Source organism: Plasmodium gonderi (genome assembly GCF_002157705.1).
Source record: "Plasmodium gonderi DNA, contig: Chr11, whole genome shotgun sequence".
Classification (NCBI taxonomy): Eukaryota; Apicomplexa; class Aconoidasida; order Haemosporida; family Plasmodiidae; genus Plasmodium; species Plasmodium gonderi.
The window spans coordinates 662,480-685,796 of NW_021628936.1; the positions used below are offsets into that span (position 1 = coordinate 662,480).

General features: G+C 28.6%; 5 protein-coding genes across 5 annotated transcripts; 2 read left to right on the forward strand and 3 right to left on the reverse strand.

The window, feature by feature from the left end:
• Positions 1-1,246: 1,246 nt before the first annotated feature.
• On the forward strand, positions 1,247-2,156 carry PGO_111430 (mitochondrial import inner membrane translocase subunit TIM23; the record flags this gene model as incomplete). Its single annotated transcript, XM_028688482.1, has 2 exons — positions 1,247-1,412; positions 1,819-2,156. 2 exons carry the CDS (start codon positions 1,247-1,249, stop codon positions 2,154-2,156), a joined length of 504 nt encoding a protein of 167 aa, XP_028544283.1.
• A 2,303-nt stretch (positions 2,157-4,459) lies between these two features.
• Positions 4,460-7,531, forward strand: PGO_111440 (hypothetical protein, conserved; the record flags this gene model as incomplete). Its single annotated transcript, XM_028688483.1, has 1 exon — positions 4,460-7,531. One exon carries the CDS (start codon positions 4,460-4,462, stop codon positions 7,529-7,531), a length of 3,072 nt encoding a protein of 1,023 aa, XP_028544284.1.
• A 1,719-nt stretch (positions 7,532-9,250) lies between these two features.
• PGO_111450 (hypothetical protein, conserved) lies at positions 9,251-13,663 on the reverse strand (the record flags this gene model as incomplete). Its single annotated transcript, XM_028688484.1, has 1 exon — positions 9,251-13,663. One exon carries the CDS (start codon positions 13,661-13,663, stop codon positions 9,251-9,253), a length of 4,413 nt encoding a protein of 1,470 aa, XP_028544285.1.
• Positions 13,664-15,575: 1,912 nt separating this feature from the next.
• Positions 15,576-16,826, reverse strand: PGO_111460 (hypothetical protein, conserved; the record flags this gene model as incomplete). Its single annotated transcript, XM_028688485.1, has 1 exon — positions 15,576-16,826. The coding sequence occupies one exon, from the start codon at positions 16,824-16,826 to the stop codon at positions 15,576-15,578; it is 1,251 nt and encodes a 416-aa protein (XP_028544286.1).
• Positions 16,827-18,238: 1,412 nt separating this feature from the next.
• On the reverse strand, positions 18,239-19,006 carry PGO_111470 (splicing factor; the record flags this gene model as incomplete). The annotated part of the gene is made up of 4 exons (XM_028688486.1): positions 18,239-18,289; positions 18,420-18,483; positions 18,639-18,698; positions 18,915-19,006. The coding sequence occupies 4 exons, from the start codon at positions 19,004-19,006 to the stop codon at positions 18,239-18,241; spliced, it is 267 nt and encodes an 88-aa protein (XP_028544287.1).
• Between the last annotated feature and the right edge of the window lie 4,311 nt (positions 19,007-23,317).

Consider the following 23,317-nt stretch of genomic DNA (forward strand, 5'->3'; position numbering starts at 1 on the left):
TTTTATTATTTACAGCTCGTTTTTACTACAACGAAAAAGATTATTTTTAATTTTGCCTATACTTTTTTTATTTTTTATTTTATTTTTTTTGAAAAAAGGACAAGGCAAAAAAATTGCTTCGCCGCTATAAGGATGAAAAATTTTTTTGTATGAATTATGCTATGTATACGAATCTGAAAAAAAAAAAAAAAAAAAAAAAAAAAAAAAAAATCCCAATTTTGTTCGCATGGCTTGCCATATAAAAATGACGAATTACCTTATCGTTTTAATCCTTATTTTCATTAAGTTCTTATTCCGTTGCAGGAGTAGCACGAGTGATGCTGAAATAAAATATACATACATGCAATCATACATAGGTACATATATATATGTGTATAAAATATAGGAGGAGCACTGAAACATATTACCCCCGTTGGTGTTGTTTTTATGCACGACAGTGGAACCATTGCCCATTTGTGCATTTTACGTATATGTTATATGGTATATTATATGAATATATACTTTTATTAACATTTCTGGAATTTTTCTTCTTCATGAACACATACTTATATTTTATTTATTAAAAGTGCATACCCTTAAAAACATAATAATTGAAGAAAGAAAGTAATACGGTTTTCAAATTGTTTGCTCAAAAAGTGTAACCGCTTCTGGAATTGAATGTACAAAAAGGAAACAATTTCGAAATACGGTTTGTAACTTGACTAGTTGACACAAGAGAAGAGAGGAATATCATGTATATTTGTGTAATTTTTTTATATAAATATCTTTGCAATTTATGAATATGTAATAACCCCCCATCCGGTTATATTATTATATACGTACAAAAACAACAGGCTTTATGGATTTCTCATTATTCTTGTGCTCCCCTGATTTTTTCCTAGTTTCAGAAATTACTTGTAGCAAAACTTCTGGCCTACATTTATATATATATATATATATATATATATTTATACACTTTGTTGTTAAATACATTTTAGTCAAGAGAATTAAGGGCACTTTTTGCTCCCCAATTTGTAGCAGCAAAGTATATGCTTTTCTATAAATCAGGTAAAGGACAGACGAACGAAAAGGAGCAAAAAATAGGCAAAATATAGGAAAAAAAAAAGCAAAGAGTGCTCAAAAAATAAGAAAAGAGTAAGCAAAAAATAAGCAGAAAAGAACCAAGGGGAAAGAGAGAACCATTTGACTTCATTATTATAAAATAAATGAGTGATAAAAACTACACAGCAAAAATAAGAAGAATATAATGGGTGATTATTTAAAAACAGGATCAATAAATTATGACTTAGAAATATTAAAAAAAAAACCAGAAAAGAAATTATCGCTTGACAAGCAAAATCTATACCTTCAAGGATATGGTAGACAGTGGGGGGAAAAATTAGTTTACAGTGTCGGATTGGCATATGGCTCAGGTAAGATGTGAACAGCGAACCACAGCATTACCTCTTGGGGTGATTCCCCAGTTGCATAGGTGGACACACATACGCTGATAAGTTAATAAGCTAATAACCTATTAATATACTAACCGGTTAATCTACCATTCGGTTATGCTATGCTATACTTCTGCATTTCTGGAATGGTTTCGTAGAGGAGGCCTGTACATTACATGGCTTCCCTCTACTCATTTTTCCGTTGAATAATATTTGACAAGTGCATGTATATAGTCCTAAAAAAAAGAATTTTTTTTTTTTTTTTTTTTTTTTTACTCCCTGTAACATTTCTTATGCGGAAAAGTGTTCTAAAAAAAAAAAAAAAAAACTGCCTCTAGACGTACACACACATGCACATATAAAAATTTTTTTTTTTTACTATTTACAGGCCTATTGCTAGGCGGTAGTTGTGGACTAATTAGTGGAATTATGAAAGGAGGGAAAACAAGAAAACTTTTTTTAAACTCAGTTTTGAATTCCACGTCTGTTATAGGACCAAGTGTTGCCAACCAAATGGCTTCATTGACTATGATATTTTATGCCTTAAATAATATTGTAAAATTATTTACAAAAAATGATGAAGTTTACAATTCTTCCATAGCTGGATTTCTCGCAGGAAGTATATATAAAAGTGCATCAAATTATAAAATAATAGGTAGTTACTCAATTTTATCATCCGCAGTTTTTTCCTTTATAGACTATGGCTTTAAAAGGGGCTATATTTAAGAGGAATAATTATTTGGATACACATTATGAGTCCATTTTATACGCTTGTTATGGTATGAGCCATGTGCTCTTGATTTTGTGTGTGTGTGTGTGTGTGTGTGTGAATGTGTATTAAATCAATTACTTGTCCTATCCAACATTACATCCTATGGAATTCTCTCCCTTTTATCCATTCCTTGCGAATTCACAAAATAAGACAGAAAATAAAATTTTACAAATTATTAATTTTATTTTCCACGTTGTATGTTTTCTATGTTTTACATATTTTTTATTATTACTACGACCACTAGTGGTATTTCTACAACTACAGCTACTTCTACAACTAGAACAATTGTTTTATTTTTTATTTTTCCCCTTATGGTTTTCAAATAAAATTGCTTTTATTTTAACTGCCTTAATTAAAATGGCACATATATTTATCAGCATAGCAAAAAGTATAAATACGTCTCACGACATCAATTGTTACATGTGTAAACAGATTTACTACTGTTTCATTTTTATCCTTACAATTTTAAGCACTAATTAATTTGCACAATTGTGTGTATGTCTACTAAGTGTACACTGCTGCCGAAACAGTCGCCCCCCCTTACGTCCCGTTCCGTTACTTTGCTTTATTTTGCTTCATTCTATTTTAATATGCATGCGATTTCTTAGTACACAAGAAAATGCATTTTCCTGATATATTGACTTACTCACTTTAACACTTTGTAATTTTGCAGTTTTGTAGTTTTTTTTTTTTTTTTAACAAGCTGTCCCACCAATCCATTTTTTCATACAATTCTATCCATTTCACCTTTTATGTTACAACTTTTTTTATAACATAACGTATAATATAATGTATTTTAAATTGTAAAAAAAAAAAAAAAAAAAAATCGACTTTTCATCAAGTTGTCACATATAACTGTATGAAGTAATGGGGTTGGCTGTGTAGAGTAATAAACACATAACAGCGGTCTTTTTTTTTTTTTTTTTTTATAATTCTTATTTTGAATAATATCTTAGAGGTGTAATCAGTTCGTGTGTAAAGTTTACGTGTGCCGTTGTTTTTTGTTACATCATTAGGAATTTTTACTTGTGTTTCTCTTCCTTTTTAAATCTCCTCTTGTAGAGATACCTTCATTAAAAAAAAATATATCCAAAATTAAATAAAAGCAAAAAGGTACTTCTTTATTTCTTTTTCTTTTTTTTTTTTTTTTTTTTTTTTTTTTTTTTTTTTTTTTTTCCTGCTCAATAAGAGAGAAAGAAGGAATCAACAAAGGAAAGTAGATATAGTTGTGTGCAAGCATGAAAAATAAAATAAACTATGTTTAGAGAACAAAAGGTAAAATGGAGTATGTTGAATTCGGTGAAGTGAAATGAAATAAGATGGAATGAAATATATCCAATCGAAATGAAATCAGGTGAAAATAAATGTAAAAAAGCTAAATCGATGAAGGAATACAACGTAATTTTAGGCAATACATAAGAAGGAACTCAGCTCAAATTCATCCTATAGCCATGTTTACTTTCTTCTTTTCTCTATTTAAAATAAAGTGATACATTAGTATGCATACATATATTATGTACTTTATATATGAAGATATGCATGTGTTTATTATGTATGATTTTTTACACTTTTCCATTTTTTTTTTTTGCTTCACCATAAGGTTATACTTAACACCTTTGTAACATGCCTTATTTTATTTTATAATTATCATATCTGTATTCCCTTTTTTTTTTTTTTTTTTTTTCCTTCCCTCTGGATATATTTAGATTACGCCTATTGATATGACATATTCTCAGTGAAGATTCATTTCTTTTGAACTTTTTTTTTTTTTTTATAATAAAACTTGATCGCTCTAGTTAAATTATATTCATTTTGTATAACTCTCAGTAAACCTAATTTTTTCCTGTATGTATTTTTATACAAGTATTTCTTGTTGCACACCCATTGACCGTATGTATACCATTAGATTTGACATGCGGAATAATAAATGTGATCATATTGGACTATATCTAGGAATATCATTCATTATTGAATCATAGAGGAGGTATGTGCCAATGCCTTGTTATATCGGATCCATTTTATGTTTTGTGAGAGAATCGTAAAATGCATTTTATATGATATGCCAAAAAAAAGAAAAAATAAAATAAAATAAAAAGAAGGCAAAAAAAAAAATCAGCAAAACAAAAGTGAAGCATTGATCTTAGGGGGAGATCTGCTGGAGCATCCTAAAAAGGAAAAAAAGTCCAGACAAAAAAAAAAAAAAAAATATTAATTCTACAAATAATTGTAAAAGTTATCAAAATAAGAGAATGAGAAAATGAATAATCCAATTAATGTTAGAAACAGTACAGAGGAAAGCAACTTGCATGAAGACAATGAAAATAGTGTATATGAGAAAAAGAAAAACTTCTTTGAAGTGTACAAAAAATATTATTTTATAGAAATGACAGAATATCATAAGAGCAGAGAAAATTGCACTAACAATTTTTTAAACTTTCTCGAAAGAATAATTGAAAAAATGATAGAAGCATTAAAACATGGAACATATAATATTAACAATTTAAATAAATTTTTTAGGGAATTCCTAAAAAATGACACAGTGTATTATAATAGAACCATGTCCTTAGGAAATACAAGAATAAATAATTTGACGCAAAGTTTTTTAAATATTCCAGATGATGAATTCATCAATAATCAAATGGAAAAAGTAGGAGAAAACCAAACTGTGTCTATTTCATCCGAAGACAAAATAACCAAATTGTCTAATCGCAATGTTGGTCATGATCATATGAACATGGATGAGAAAAAGGAAAAAGGAAATGCAGTTTCATGGAATGGCACAGGGAAGAAGCAGAAAGAGGGTAAAAATATGAAAAAAAAAAAGAAAGGAAAAGCAAAAGCAAAAGCAAAAGAAGAAGAAGATGATGACGATGATGATAATGATGATGAAAATGGAGAGAAGGAAGAGGAAGAAATCGTCAAACAAAAAGAACAAATCGCTTGTAGCTCCACTCAAGGTTATTCCCAGAAATGTGATCCGAATAAACCTTTTTTAAATAAAAACAGTTGGAGTAGCACATCAAACAGAATTCAGGAAATTGCAGACCGTGTTATCGACGTGAGCTCATATATGTGCAACCTGAACCACAACGTCATAGATGAATGGATTCAGTACGGGTTCATGAACTACACGAAGATTATGAAAAGCATGAAGATAAGTTGTGATGTAATAGATAACAAAATAAATCAAAAAATGTTAATTATGCTGAGAGATAGTTATATGAAAGAACAAGAAAATTTAATAGAAATAATGAAAAAGAAAAAAAATGATTTCCTTAAACAGTTAGATGTATGTAAAATTTATTGGAAATATTTTGAAAATAGCTATTCAAATTCAGAAAAAATAAGATCAGATGGAATAAAGGATAGCAAAAAAATAAAATGTTCATGGTTATGTCAAAGAAAATATTTAAAAAATGTAAAAGATTTATTAAAAATACAAAATGAATATTTAGACATTATATACACAAGTGTAAAAACATTTTTTCAATTAATTGAATGGAAAAAAAATACAGTTCGTGACATTTTATGTTCATATATACTTTTATATAAACGTTTTCTAAATTTCTATTTAAATAATATGAATATTTTATATGATTCTATTTTATTAGAAAAAAGCATAGATACAGCACAGTTTCAGAATCTATCCTCTGTGAGCATGATAGATGATGAAGATTTAATCAAAAAAATTTCCCCTTTTCAATTTAATGATAATTGTGATACCATACCACAATTAAACAATGCATTAAGTTTAATTAATTCTTCTATCATATTTTATAACAGCGAAATTAATGTCAAATCAATACTTTGTTTATTCTGTTCAAATATCAAAGGTCATCTAACGAGTGTTGGTTTTTTTAACAAATGTATTGAGGGTGTAATAGTCATCACCTGGGATAGATATATTCATTTTTTCGCAGATCCTGAGGATGCTTCTCCTCAATGGTCTTACTATATGGATGACATCGAATTTAAGCTTGTCAAATGTAAAAGTGATTCAAAAAAGAATTCAGTAGATCATCACAAGAGACACATCGATTGTGCAGCTGACCCAACAGATGCAGCTGATGCTACTAGTGGGGACGTAGATCCAAACCACAACAGGGGAATGTACAGATCGAATAATAAACAAGAAAGTAATAACTCTAAAGAAAAAAATACAACAGGTAAGACCACATCACTATCCAACTCCTTATCCTCTGCGAACACGTCACCAACAGTTGCCTCATTCAACAAGAATGGCCATCCTCATTCAAGTTCCAAAGTTGTGAAGGAGGATCATTTTGAGAATTCTTCCACTGTTCAATCTAATAATAATGAAGAAGATGATGTGGAAATTCAAATGAAAGATAAAAAAAAAACGCTCCTCATTAGTGGGTGGTCTTTCACATTCAAATGTCCAACTGTATATTTAACAAATGTCTTTTACGAATTATTAGATAACCATTTGTGCTCAAAATATTTTGAAGATGAAAATGTCTTTTCAAAGTTCACAAATATTATTTCTAGTGGCCATGTTAAAAATGATTTACTATTTTCTCATGAAATGGCTTCTTTTTACAATACATATTTGGAAGAAATTCCTCAAGACATGAGAGATAAATCCGTTCTTAAAAGCAAAATAGTCAAAATGCAAAATCAAAATTTCACAAGGGAGCGCCTATCTGTATCTGATCAAGGCGAAAAGGAGAATATACGACAAAGTTATTTTGCAAAAATGGACAACAATGAAGATAATGGAAATGGTGAAAATGATGAAAATGGTGAAAATAGCGAAAATGGTGAAAATAATGAAAATGGTGAAAATAGCGAAAATGGTGAAAATGATGAAAATGGTGAAAATAACGAAAATGGTGAAAATGATGAAAATGGTGAAAATAGCGAAAATGGTGAAAATGATGAAAATGGTGAAAATAGCGAAAATGGTGAAAATGATGAAAATGGTGAAAATAGCGAAAATGGTGAAAATGATGAAAATGGTGAAAATAGCGAAAATGGTAAAAATAGCGAAAATAGCGAAAATGGTGAAAATAGCGAAAATGGTGAAAATGATGAAAATGGTGAAAATAACGAAAATAGCGAAAAAAATAAAAAAAAATCACAACAAAAAAATCTCGTTAAGGCCTTTCAAAAGAAGAAAAATGAGCTAACGAACAATACTAAAGAAGACAAAAAGGAAAGTATAACTACAAATGATTACCCAAGGGGAGAGAAACGACACGACAAACCACATCCATTAGGGGCGAAACATAAAAGTGACGTGGAATCTAACAAACATAAGAACAAAAATATGAACATTAAGAAAAAAAAGCCACAACAAGACACATAGCTCTGGTAAGGTAAAGCTTCAGAATAAGTGAAATGTATAAAATGGAGAGGAAACTTAAAAAACCAAAATGCGCAAGTGGGCATTTGAATAAGATAGATATTCACTTTTTTTCTACTCTAAGGAAAAGAGGAATGGTAAAAAAGGGGTATCTGTGAGTGCACAATCAAGAATTAGTACCTAGGAGCGGATGTATGAACTATTCAAAAAAAATAAATACTAGAAGTTTTGTCTTAAAGTGGAATATATTAGGAATCTTTATATATATAACCATACGAAATGGAACTCTTAAATTTTTTTTTTTTTTTACTTGTTAAATTGATCGTGTCAGAGTATACATGTGCATTTAATGAACTACAGAAAAAAGAAAAAAAAATGTATATATGTATATAAATATCGAAATTTTCGAGAGCTACCTCATCACCGTATAACCTGATTGGTTAGTCTCACATTTAACAAAAATGGGTAATTCCTGTTTGACTTTATTCACCTCCTTTTATTGTTATTACTCTTGTAATTTTATATATATATATATATATATATGTATATTTTCTCCATTTGAAAGTGAACCTGTATTACATCTATGTAGCCCTCTATTTTCATCCTTCAGCACAGTGAACTTTGCCCTTTGAATATATTCTGACCCAGTGACACCTATAGATGTGTCTAGACGCCTGAGAATTATAATTAATCTATTCTACAATTTAATAATACAAGTTTAGTCTGATTTATTTATGAAAAGTTATTTTTCAGCTTTTTTTTTTTTTGTTAATTTTACGAGAACATATTTGGCAGCAAACCAAATAGCAAGAGTTGATACCCCCAGAGCAAAAAAAATCCCTTATTATATGCATATATTTATTACGTCCATTCTTGTAAACCCATTTTTCTACTCTGCTGCGTCTGCCCCCCTTTATGTAATTAAGAAAAAAAAACACATTTTTTTCTGTACATATCCATATTTATTATACAACCGAAACTCGATTGATATTTTACTCCATTTTCAACACTGCTGTATTAATTCTAAAGACATGAGTGAGGAAATTAACTTAAGAGGTTTTATTGAGCATTTATACTACATGTGCTTACTCATGTGTTGTTATTTTTTAAAAGTTCTAATTAGTATATTCTTTATAGATTTCCTTGATTAATTTTATTACCAAAGAAAATCTGATTTTCGCACAAACTACCCAAACAGCTATATATTTATAGTATATATTACCTAGTTGAAATGCGTGGAGAGGATGTGGCGATAAGATATTAGATAGCCATCATTTCGTTCATGTTAATATATATAACATGCTTCTATTTGTAATGTAGAACTTAATGTTACGTGTTCACTATTTTGTATTTTTTCCAAGAGAATTCATGTAAATTTATTCACAAAAAAAAAAAAAACAAACAAACAAACACAGACAGACAGACAGACAGACAGACATGCATGAATGCATGGAAAAAAATACACTTAAACATGCTTATGCTCCTCCTTTTGGCGTAGAAAAAAATTTTGTTCAGCTCAAATATGTGAATAATCAGGTTGGTATGTAATATATATATTTTTTTTTTTTAACAACAATTTACATATATATACTTTTACATCCCTTACACATAAAAAATGTTGAGAATGGTCTTAGAGCTCAGACCAAAAAAAGCACAGATGTGTGTGAAAAAAAAAAAAAAAAAAAATCCTTCCCAATTTGAACTATTTGATCGATTTGTTCATCAGTCTTTGTGCAAAATTGGATTATAAGAATAGCTTTTGATCAAATTAAGAGGCAAGTTGAATCTAGTATTATTGCTGTAATTGTTCCTTTCCCTTGCATCATTGTAGAAATTTTTATTTTCCATTGATTTATCGAATAAGTTTGAACTCATACAATAATGCTGAACACCTCTTAATTTTGAATATTTCTTATATTTATATTTATCATTTCCATTTGATGTAGCATATGTATCCTTGATTGTTGGTATTCTACTAATACATGATTCACCAGCTGATTTTAACTTATTTATTTTATCTTTTAATGTTTCATTTTCTTTCACAAGTATTTCAATTTTTTTTTCTTTAATTTCATAATTACTCATGTGGGTGTAATGTTTTGCATACCTTTTCTCATCTGTTATCGTTCTCGTTCTTGTAGCCATTTGTTCAATTTGTGAATTTTCTCGTAAATCCCCTCTAAATAATTTCATTACTCTCCTACTAACAGATTCCATTTGAATTCCTTCTTTCCTTTTGTTAATTTTTTCTCCTCCATATGGTAGTACATTAGGCATCGTTGCTCCATACGCGCTGCTGCACCTTCCTGTGACGTTAAAACGGTTAATGTTTCTGACAACACTTTTTTCTTCCTCATTTCTAGACACTAAATCCGTTTTCATTGAATTCTCCATGGTCATTGTCCTCGTCCTCGTTCCCCTTTTCCTCCTCCTTCTCGTCCTTACATCTGTGTCTGTATATACCTTTTTTTGGCTCACCTGGCTGTCTAATTTATTTTGATATGAATCATCAAATTTAAGCAAGAAATTCATTGTATCGGTTTTTTTAAGATTATTTTCAATTTCTCTTAATTTTTTATAACAAGCTTTATAAAGAATATTGGTATTATTATTTGAGTGTTTTAATTTTTGTATTTCAACTATTTTTACATCTAATTCCGTTTTATACTCTTCTATGATGTTATTTAGGAATTCTATTTGTTTATTTTTACTATCTTCTGGAAATCCACAATTCATTTTGAATTTCTTCTGATGACTATCTGTCCTCATGGGGATATGCTTATTCTTGCCATATTCTCCATAATCGTTTTTTTCTTTTAACTGTTTTTCTTTCATATTTGTTATGTTATTTGGCATATTTTTTACATCTTCCTTCTTTATTTTCTCAAAATGGGTATTCATAAGGTCGTCCCTCCCTACATCTGGCCCATTTTCATTACTATCACTATCACTACCATTATCACTATCACTACCATTATCATTATCACTACCATTATCATTATCACTACCATTATCATTATCACTACCATTATCATTATCACTACCATTATCATTATCACTACCATTATCATTATCACTACCACTATGTTTATTATCATTTTCTTCAACCTCGTGATATGTACTCCCTGCATTGTCTGCACATCTTATTTTTACCACATCCTTTATTAGACCTCTGCTGCTCATCCCATCCACCATTATATTCTTACTTGGGGAAATTTCTCCGATTTGGGCACTTGTTATCGCACTATGCATATAATTCTGTTCGTGGTGAGTCGTGCTAGAGATATTCGCATAAGTTTCTTCTGATATATTGACATTCTTATATTTGCCCCCATCTTCCTCTCCATTTACTTCCTCTCCATTTTCTTCCTCTCCATTTTCTTCCTCTCCATTTTTTTCCTCTCCATTTTTTTCCTCTCCATTTTTTCCCCTTCCATTTTCTTCCTCTCCATTTTCAACATTATTGAAGTTTCCACAAACAGGGAGATTATTTTTAGGTTCATCACTGCAGGGGTCTATGTCAATGCTTTTATCAATTGTACAGATCCGTTTGTCATTTTCTCGTATGCTCATACCTACATTGCATACACGAGGACTTCTACTAAAGCTGTTTCCATTGCTTACGTTTTCCACTTCTAAGCCATCTTCCACTTCTCCCTCCACTTGGGCGTTACTCATCACCTGCTGAGTGATCAAATTGGTTCTATCCCACGTGGGAGATTTTTGGCTAGCTGTCCTTAGATTTCCTGAAGTTTGATTATTAGTTGCACTTGTAATTCTTCCGTTTTTTGCATTCTTCAATAGTGGAAAATCCTGAATGAAGGTGTATATTTGTCGAACCATATCTTCCAAGTATATGATTTTTTCTTTGGCTGTTACAACTTCACCTGTTAAAATGGAATCATGAAGACTTTTAGAGATGTTCATTTTGTAGTTGATAAATATTTTAGATTTTAATACATTAATTTCTTGTTTGTTGAATGGAGGAGTGTGGAATGAAAAAAGGAATTCATTTTTTTTTAGATTCTGTTTTTTAGAATTTTTATTGTCATCTACTGGGATAAACATTCCTCCCTCCAGCCCTGAATTTACTAAATTTTTAATACTAACATAGGAGTATCCAATTTCTTTTTCATTATTAAGATAAATAAATTTTAGCACATTTGTTTCTTTTATATTAATTAGCTTATTTTTCATTTTGGCTAGTAACTTTTCGCTAAGGATATTAACCGTGTTCTGCACAACTACAGAAAAATTCTGAGGATATTCATTTATGTAAACACATTGAAGTAGTTTATTATTTATGTATACCTTTATCTGACTAACATTTTTCATAAATATTGGTTTATATATCTTAAAATCAATGATAAAATACATTTTGGTATTAACAGGTAGATGGATATTTATTTTTTCATCTCCAGTTGCATCTAACAGATGTAACCTTGGATTTTCCTCCAATACATTTTTAGACACTGCTATATACTTTTCCAAGTTCTTAGAATTATTTACATTTACATCTATATTTAGATCAACACTTACATCTTTAAGCATCATGCATTCTGAGAAATCCATTTTCTTCGTTTCATATTTTTCCAAGTACATATCCATTTTTTGTTTACCACTTGTTCTACTCTTCCAACTGATAATTTGTTTGTTTACTGCTACATGATTTTCTCCGTTTTGCTTTTTCTCTATCTTGGAATCTGAGATGGATTTTCCAAACACTTTGGCATCTAAACATTCCTCATTTGTTGTACCTCCTTTATTGCTTTCGTTCAGGAAAATATTTAATTCATCCCCCAAATTATTTTTGTTTTGCTTGCAATTTCTGAATGGTTTTTTATTCATATCGATTTCTTTAGATGTAGACATGGTATTTCCAGTGGAGTTAAGCATTTTACTCATTTTTTCTTCCTCAAATGACATAGACTTTTTTTCATTTTTCTTACCCCTGTGATTAAAACTGCTACTCTGTATCTTACTAACGGATGCAGACTCAGAACTCAAATAGGAATGGAGGTGAGATTCATTTTCTGCTTCTCCCATAGAATGGGTAATATATAAATAGTCTCTCATATTTTTCTTCTTTGTCTCAATCCGATTGATGTTTTTTTCTTTCATTTTTTTAACATCATATATGAAATATGAGTTCCTATTTTTATCAGACATCATTTTTTCATCTATCGAAAGTGTACATAATTTGTGTCCATATGAAGTTACTTTTTCTTCTATGTGCTCATTGGGGACGTGATTCTGATTTGTGTTGTCATTTCCTGGATAACTACTAAAATTATTTTCTTTTCTGTATTTGCAAAGATCAATATTTGTTTCTTTTTTTTTATTTGAACTACTTATAAATGGGTGGATGTTCTTCGTTTTCATTTTCTCAACATGGGCAATGTCATATTTTGGCTTATTTCTTTGTGCAGTTGCATGTTCGGGAAACTTATAATTATCATGCACTAATTTGTTAATTTTTCCCAACTTGTTAACTTTTCCAAACTTGTTAATTTTTCCAAATTTGTTAATTTCTTCCAATTTGTTAATTTCTTCCAATTTGTTTATTTTTCCAAATTTGTTAATTTTTTCCAATTTGTTAATTTTTGCTCTTCTTGTATGCGCTCCTGATGTCGTGTTAACAGTTATGGCTCCATCATTAGGTGAGTTATGCATTACATTTTTTCTTTTCAATTCACTATCATTTGATGCTTTATCATTTATATGTCTACATAATACAAGTGGCGATAATGTACCACCACAATTTTCTAATTTCGTCGTACCTTCAATGCTTGTCTCCATAGGATTAGTAGCATTTGTTGATATTTCAATTCCATTGTTTTTTTCCTCATTAGAGTCAGAAATTTCTTTGTTATTGTTTTCCAAATTATTGTTTTTGACATCTCTACAAAATAAATAAGCTCCTTTCTTCTTCTTAAAGCTGCTAGTATCATACCATGAATTATTCGACACCCTTTCGAAACATTCGTTACTTAAATTTTTAATTTGATATATTGGTACATTAAAATATTTAGGTTTTATTTCATATCTACTAAACATATTTTTCCTCAAAATTGAGCTCATACAGAGATTTTCCTCTGCAGCATTTAACTGGCTTTTTTTGTATAACCCGTTCATGTTTTGCCTTGTTTTTTCCCTTGTTTTATGTCTTGTTTTTTGTCTTGTTTTATGTCTTGTTTTTTGTCTTGTTTTTTGCCTTGTTTTTTGTCTTGTTTTTTGTCTTGTTTTTTGTCTTGTTTTTTGTCTTGTTTTATCTTGTCTTATGTTGTCTGGTTTTGTTTATTTTTTTTTCTCCTCTTTTCCCTTGTTGAGATTTTAAAACATACTAGTATTCAAATTTTGCTGATACTTTAAAATCCCCTCCACCCTCAAAAAAAAAAATAAAAAATAAAATAAAAAATTATTTAATTGAGAATAGACAACCACTGCTGTTGATAATGTATCTCAATGAGTATATAAAAATAAAAGTTGTAAAAAGTAGACACGTACTTATTCTAAGTCTTAACATAGTTACTAAACACAGACATGGATTATCCCAGCATGGTTTATGATTAACTACTTGGTGACATTAATTTTTTTTTTTTTTTTTTTTGCAGTAATATTTTGCAACGGTATACAACAAAGTTGCATTCACAAAAAAAAAAAAAAAAAAAAAAAAAAACTACAATTCAGTAGAATAGAAAAATGTCTAGAGAGGTACATACAAGTATGAAAAGACATGTATAGAAGTGGGGAATTATGCATTAGCATGCGTGTAATTTCGAGTGCACGTATAACACACCGAACACTATTTCTACCCATTCCAAACCTACGCGTACAAAAATAAGTTCATGCTGAGAAGGGGATAACAAGTTAGCACAAAATTGTTGTCACAAAAAAAAGACAAAAAAAGTGTACATATTCGAAGAATTATATAATAAACACATATAGATAAAAAAACATATATATATGCACACATATATATTTGTACATTCCCATGATTTATCACAAATTACACATGAAAAATCTAACAAAATTTACTCTACAACATTTTGAGTATGAGTCACATTAAGTAAAAATGTTGTATTGGCTAGGTTAGTCATTCCTTCTCCTTTTTTTTTTTTTTTTTTTTTATTCTGAAAATAAGATAATTTTATTTTCTACAAAAAGGGTAAAATAACATGTGAGCGTATATGTGCGCATGTCATTTTACGACATAGGACACAGTTAAAAAAAAAAAAAAAAAAAAAAAAAAAAAAACATATACATTTGTATATATATATATATATATATATATATATATATATATATATATACATGAATATATTCACAAACGTAGCATAAATGTCCTTTGAGTCCTCATAAGGTTGTATGTGCACACTCGTGTTAATTCATAGAAGGGTAAACGTACGCATATACATGTGTATATGAGTTTCCAACATGTTTTTTTTTTTTTTTTTTTTTTTTTTTTTTTTTTTTCTTCTAAATAAGCTAATAAAAGTAAAGCCTTTATTTTTGAACAATGCTTACATGCATATAGAGCACACACATATACAACTTTGTCACATTGGACACATGCGTAAAAGTATAGTCTGCGAATATAATCCTTTTTTAAAAAATTAACAATTTGTAAAAGGGCTAATATTATATCATTTCTTACTTCATCATAAAGATATACAATTTCAAGCATAAATTATTTTTGCATGATCCTGTGCAGAACCCCCTTTTTTTTTTTTACGATAACATTTATGTTACGCGTAAACTCAGGTGGGGAAGACGTAATTAGAACGAAAAAAAAAAGGATGGATTAAGGAAAAAGAAAAAAGAAGCAGAAGAAGGAAACAAAAAAGGAAACAACAAGAGGAACTGAAAAAAATAAAAAAATAACAAAAAAAAAAAAAAAAAAAAAAAAAAAAAACAAATAAACAAATAAAAGGGTAACAGCCCCAATAGGAAAAATTGCCGTTTCCCCATTTTATGTACCGATTAAATGTTCATGTCTTTTTACTCTGCTTTATACTGCATGCAGCCTCTCACCTTGTGCATGTTGTCATTTCTTCTTTTTCTTCTTATTTTTTTCTTTACTATTGATATTCGCACTTTTACCCTGATCAGCCGTGGAATTTTTTTCCCCAGATTTGTAAATCTTCATGCTTGTTAAAAAAAGATCTCGTAAACCACATTCAGTGCAGATATTAGACAAAGTTCTCATCCCTTTGGAGTCTAGTTCGTACATAGTCCTTGGAAGAACTCGAGCATCATCCAAATCATCATACTCATTTAGGACAATATCTTCCATTCCTCTACAATCGAAATGTTTCCACCTCAGTTTATTTAAACTGTTAATATAAAAATCTACTTCATCTTTTGATCCTTCACATATAATTATGCCTGGGTATCCAATTTTTGAATATCCCCCAATTTTCAATTCTTTCGCCCATTTAATTATGTATGTTCTTTTTACTAAACTAAGGATGTGATGAGAGTAGCAGAGACGTCTAGCTAATACTTTTCTGTGGTGGAAGTGTGACATTTTGTTACAATAGAGAAATGCAAAGTTGTTATTAATTAGGTGTTCTTCTGAATGATCTAGTGATGTTTGTGCTTCTAGCATATCTCTCCTCACCTGTACTTCCTCCTCTTCACCCTCTTCTATACCACCTGTATTTTCCTCCCTTTCATCTGATGAGGAGTTACTACAGCCAAGAATGGATCCGTTATTATTTTGTATATTTTCCACCAATTCGTTTACTCTATAAATGATATTTAAGATGCTATTTTCTTGCTCTATATAATTTTGCATTTCTTTATATATTTCCTGATTGATATAACTGTTCATGTCAGGTGTGAAATTTTTTACATTTATATTAATGAGCAAAAAGGAATTTAAGGGATAATCCTTGGGTAATTCAAAAATCAATTTTATAACATTATCATTCATATTTTCATCCTTTAAAAGCATGTGTATTACAGTGTCATTATTTTTATCATTTTCATTTTGAATTGTTAACTCATTATCTCTCACATAAATTAATTTTAATGCTTCTAGTTCTTTTCTTTGCAATTTTTCACACTCAATCAATGTGCTATTATCTCCTTCGCTTTTTTCCTCTTTCGTGTGATGTTCTGCTTCTTTTGCACCTTTTCTCTCCACCTTTGCAATAAACTCTTCCCTCAACTCTTTTATATTTTCTTTTGTTTCATCTGAATTGTTATAGCTACCGGATTCACTTAATTTATTCTTTAGTGACGTTTTTTCAGTCAAAAGTTTAGTAGGATTTGTTTTTTTATTATGCAACATAGTACTAAAAAAGGGCCCCCTAAATGCTTCAAAAGTGAAATGGTGACAAAACAAAAAGAAAAAAAATGAATTCTACCCTATTCTTTCTAATCTCGCATGCTAATCTCTTACGCGAATCTATTATGTTAATCTCTTACGCGAATCTATTATGTTAATCTCTTGTGCGAATCTCTTATGTTAATCTATTGTGCGAATCTCTTATGTTAATCTATTGTGCGAATCTCTTATGTTAATCTATTGTGCGAATCTCTTATGTTAATCTATTGTGCGAATCTCTTATGATAATCCTTGTTTTGTCATGAATAATCACTTCCGATGTAGTAATTATACCATAAAGAGAAGAAAAGAAAGAAAAAGGAAAAAAAAAAATATATGTACATATATAGGTAGATAAAAGATCACATGAACCTTCTTAATTTCCTGTGCATTACAATTTTTTTTTCCCTTTTTTTTTTTAGTGTGTTTTTGTGGGGACAAATTTTAACACCTAATAAGAAATATCGCCCTCGTCCCACTCGTGCCACTTGGATAGTAAAATATTATTTGTATTTTTTATAAGTATTAAATTGAGAAATTCGCAGCAGTTTTTTTTTTTTTTTTCGCTTGGTTAAACTAAATTCAAAACAGCATTTGGCATTTTTACCCCCTCGTCGACTCATTTTCAAGTGTCAAAATAGTCACTCATATGCATGAACGAAGTAGAAATGGGTATACATATATATATACTACAGATACTGTAACCATGAAAATCATTTCAGTGTTAAAAACAGATCCTTGATTAGTCTGTTTAAATAGGTTACATATAAGGAAAACCATCCCACCTTTATTATGTGAACAATTAGACTTAAAAACTACTCTTTTTTTTTTTTTTTTTTTTTTTTTTGTCTGACATACTATGTTAACAGACCTTAAACACATGAAGAATGTTTTACCAAGTTGGAATTTCTCCTTAAGCAGATAAAAAAGGAGAAAATAGTTTATCAAGTAAAATAGACATTCGGCATTTATTCCATAAACGTGCTTTTTCTAACTTGCTTAAAACACATCCGAGCAATTTTCAACACAATTTTTAACACAATTTTTAACGCAATTTTTAACACAATTTTAAACACAATTATTAACACAATTATTAACACAATTTTCAACTTGTTAAGACATTAGTACTTTTAAGTAAACAGTATTCTTTCAAATAAAATACGATTTGTTGAAATGCTTAAAAATTGTCATTTATACCTCTTTCTTTCATTTTTTATGTTATCTTTTAAGGCTTACTCAGACAGGTTCCGTTTTGAAAAAAAAAAAAATGATAAAACGAAAAAAAGTTGTATATATATATTTGGACAAATCAAATTAATAGCATAATTAATTGTGTAACACGCATATGAAAAAATAATTGGGAGAAAAATAAATTCTCATTGCTTTGGCTCCTTTTTTGAATTTGGAACTATTGGTAGGGACATATTCTGCAAAGAAAAAAAAAAAAAAAAAAAAAAAAAATATTGCCTAAATATTGTATCTTCACCATTAAACGCAAAAATAACCCAATATAATATATAAAAATGTATTCAGAGTGAATCTACAAAAAGGGCATACCTGAAGACAGCGATATCTTATTTTTGCAATTGGTTCATTCTCTACAATGGCAAAATAAGCTAATCTGAAAGGTAATTTAAAAAAAAAAATTATTTGAATACACGCTCATGTTTCATTACAAAATGGATTGAAAATAAAATTTATATCTATGCAAGGTCATACTGTTTACTTAATTTGGATATGCATAACTAATTTTAGAAGTCTCCTTTTTAAAAATACCTAGAATAATGTCCTACATGAGATGCCAATGTGTCTCTGTGAATATTGGTTAGCCATTCCCTACATTTCAAAAAAAAAAAAAAAAAAAATGTACCATGTAAATATAATTTGCTTTACGAAAACTGCTGAAGCTGGGCGTCTAATGAAGTAATATATCTTTTTCTCGATGCAATGTGCACTAGTTCGTCCGTTCATGCTTATATATACATATATGATATAAAATAAATGTAAATATATATATATATTTTTAAACTGTTCTATATTGCATCGGTATACCATCTAGTTGTGTCGGAGTGCCCAGATCCTTGGTATTTACTTTGTAAATGTTCCAACTGAGCATGAATGTTAAATCTATCAAATGCAGACATTTTATGTTATATAATATACCACTTTTTAGCTTTACTTCTTTCGTTTTTAGATAAATTTTATTATTCCACCTTAATATTATGTAAGACGCATATATTATTAAGCTGGTGGAACTTATTTATGAAGCGTATTGGGGGATTATTCTTTCACATATATGTATGAAATAAATGTGACATGTTTGGGTTAGATCCGTTTGCATTAAACTCTATCAAAGTGGTCTTTTCGTAAAGGTGTTGAAGGCAATCAATACCATATTATAGAAGATTAGTAGACGGGGAAATCCTCTAACAATGTTTATCAACAAGTATATATAATATGCTACTTCTTATTGTAAAAGGGAAAAAATGTACATATACAAACACATGTATACATATATATATAAATTCATGTTTATTCATGTATATCCATGTATATATTTATGAACAGGTGTCCATAGCCATTTGCCCATCCTTTCGTGTCCCTTTACAAATTAATAAAATATTATTCTCCTAAAAATGTTTCCCATATATATACTTGTAAACATTTTGTTGTGAATATTTTTGTCACATGTACGTTGATTATTATTATTTTTTTTTTTTTTTTATGGGGCATTTATGAAACTTCATTCATTCACCAAGAAGGTACATGAATCGTGGAGATAAAAAAAAAAAAAAAAAAAAACTTGATGATGTTCCTCGAAAAATGTTCTCTTAATAAGCGTAAGGCAAAATAAAAAAAGGAAAAAATAAAAAAATTACAAAGGAAAGAAACGAAAAAGTTGATATCATAAAAAAATTAACTTCATACATGGCAACTCTTTTTTCTTTTTTTCGCAAACGCAATAAATAAGATTTTATTATTCACTTGTTTTATTTTTGGCAAAAAAGAGGTGGAAAGAAACAAGATAAGATCCGTGGTGCAAGTTCACAAGTAATAATTACATAAGCTTTTTTTTATTTTTATTTTTTTTTTTTTTCCCCATTTTTGTATGAATTCTTTTATGCTATTCTCCTAAGAGGAATGTTCACTCTACCCAAGTGAATGCTACGACAAACACAAAAATATATAGCACTAAAAAGAGCAACATTGTGCATTCCTTTTTTTGTCTTTTCACAATTTATAAGGATGCAAAAAATATACCTCTTTTACATAAAAAAAGAAAAGAACTAAGATATCAGAGGAGTGTTATATGCTATTCATTTATCAGTTGATTGAATTCTTATCATCATCTGTGCCCCCTGTTCTGTTATGTTATATTTTACTCTTCCGGATTTTACACTAGTCGAAATAATGTCAAAGATAGAGATAAACATGTGGCAATAAATATATGTAAAAAATTAGCAAAAGAACAGTGAAAAGTGGGTATATAAATATTTTTTACGAAGTTTTCTCACCGTCTCCACACAAACATGCTCCCCTTTCGAGTTTCTGTATCGCGATAACATTTACCTATACTTACATACATACATACGTACATACATAAATACATACGTACGTACATACATACATGCGTATGGTTCATTCGGTGCAGTGGAGAGAGGAACATTCCATAGGCGGAAATGTCGCATATGAATTCTCAAAGGTTGAAAACATATCGAGCATAGTCTTTTCTATTTTAATATTCCCTTTTTAAGAGCAGCAAATAATGTGTAAATCATTCTTAATTGGAATGCAAATGAAGAATTAATCAATCGAAAAATGTCCCTAACGTAAAAACACATGTATAACTTACATATATAATCAAAAATATGTAAGTATTAATGAAAAAAAATTGTTGCAGGGAATTTTTCCTAAAACGTTGTTATCATAATATTCGACTCCTTTCACCACATTATTATATTATTCCACCATGTATACACAAAAAGCCTCAAAATATGTATACAAAAGAACAAGAACAAAAATAAAAAAGTCAAATAAGGGTAATGAAAAAGTTAACAAATTATTGAAGATTCAAATATTTACACTGTTGTCACCATGATTTACATATATTAAGACTCTTGATAAAGGGTAGATTTTTTCTTCTATTTTTGTCTTTCTCCACTTTTTGTATTGTTCTTTTAATAGCTCTAATGGGTAGTTATTTACGACCATCACACATATCCTCTCCCCATCACTTGATAATAATTTTGTCCAGTATATTTTTAAGCTATAAGATTTAAATATATTACCATTTCTAATTTGTCATGATGGGGGGCAACGCTTTTTTTTTTTTTTTTTTTTTTTTTCTTTTTTATTAAAGTGCAATGTGTGTAAAAACCACTTACTGCAAAGTTGGACTATTGAAAAAAACCAATGCACATATGTTTAAATTTTACATTATATTAGAAGAAGAAAAATTCTATGAATCACTCTTTTCTTTTTTTTTTCCCCCCATGTATGCAAAAATGTAGATCTTTTTTTTTTTTTTTTTTTTTTTTTTACGTTTATTTCTTTATATGATGTGCTAAGGGTAAGGAACGAGGATTTTATTTCCCACTTCTCTCCTTAGATAGAATATATGTACAATTTATCACTAAGATTACTTACGTGCTAAAATATGTTGTATATACATAACGAATTTAAATCTATGTACATTTGCTGCTATAAATTTCACTAAATTATTATATAAAAAAAAATAAAATAATAACACCAGGGGGTAAAAATTCATCCCCAATTAAACTTAAAAAGAACATATTAAAATGGACTTATGAAAAAAAAAAAAACAAAAAAGAAAAAAAGCAACCTAACAATCAGCAAAGTTTAGCAAGGATAAATAATTATTTTCATAACATAACAGGAATGCTAATTTTATTTTATAATTTTGCTTATTATTTTTACGACTCCTTACATATTTGATTCTTTGATGAAAAAAAATAAAAAAATTCAGTAGAAATAAAAATGTTCAACAAAAAAAAATAATAATAAAACTAAAAAAAAAATAAAAAAAAAAAATAAATGTCTTATATATATTCTTTTTTTCACTGGATCATTTACTACACATATAGAATGTGCTAATCGAAGAGTCTTACATAAGGGTGGTACATGTCATAGAACATAAATAAAAGTATATAACCATTCTTTGTATGTACATATGAATAATAATTATGATGATATATGTAAATATGTCAAATAATTTTGAATGTAAAATTAAGTTATGCTGCCCTTCTCTTCTCTATTCTAATTCTACATTTTTTTTTTTTTTTGCTTTCATTTCTCTTTTGCCCATAAAGTCACGTGTGTTATGCAACATTTGTTCATTCGTGTTCAAACACATTAAAGCAATTTTTTTTCCATTTTTTTCTTCTGTTATTCATTCGATATTGAATGAGTGTTATTATTTATTTGCATAATAATCCAGAAAATCGTGTACTTTTTTTTTTCTTCTTTCTGTGCATATATACATATATACACTTGTACATATATATATATATATATATATACACAACATATATATATGCAAAACATACATTCAAGCTTTAACATATGGAACAATTTCTCATTAAATATGCTTTTTTTTATTTCTTAACAAAAATGTTAAATATATTTTTTTATGATGCTGCTAATAAGCTATGATGCAAAATTTTTAATATGTTTCATGCGCAATCCTTTTTTTTGCTTTTTTTTTTTTTTTCACTTTTTCATCACCCTTTTTAGTACTGCCATTTTTATTCATTCGTTTTAATGTTAAAAATAAAATATCTTTCATTTATTTAGATTTATTTGCAAAATTTTCATAATACATATATATAATCAATCCCATTATGCGTACATAACCATAAAACGTGCATCCACCCACCATCACCGATGTTTAAAACCTCACCTTGACTCACATTTTTTTTTTTTTTTTTTTTTGCGTTTATATATATATATATATATATATATATATATATATAATATAATATATATTAAATATGGGTGATGCTCAAATAAACCACATCATCATAAATATGCAAACATTAGCAGTTACAGCAAGGACAAGTAAAAAAAACGATATGCATAATATTATAAATATATATATAAATCGTTAAACTGCTATAATAACGCAAGAGTACTTTTTTCCCTTAGGGTTTTTTTTTTTTTTCCTCCTTTTTTAATGAGGAATGAAAAAAAAAAAAAAAACAAACAAACAAACGAATAAACAAACGAACAAAAAAACGAACGAAAAAACGAACGAAAAAACGAACGAAAAAACAAAAACATAAAAGCGTTAAACTTTGATTAAAGTAGGCCCAAAGAATATATTTAAAAAAAAGAATTTTTTTTTTTTTTTTTTTTACAATATTACAACCCTTTTATTATATATATATATATATATGTATACAAAATCGTTTTAACATTTTTTCTTTTGAATTGGC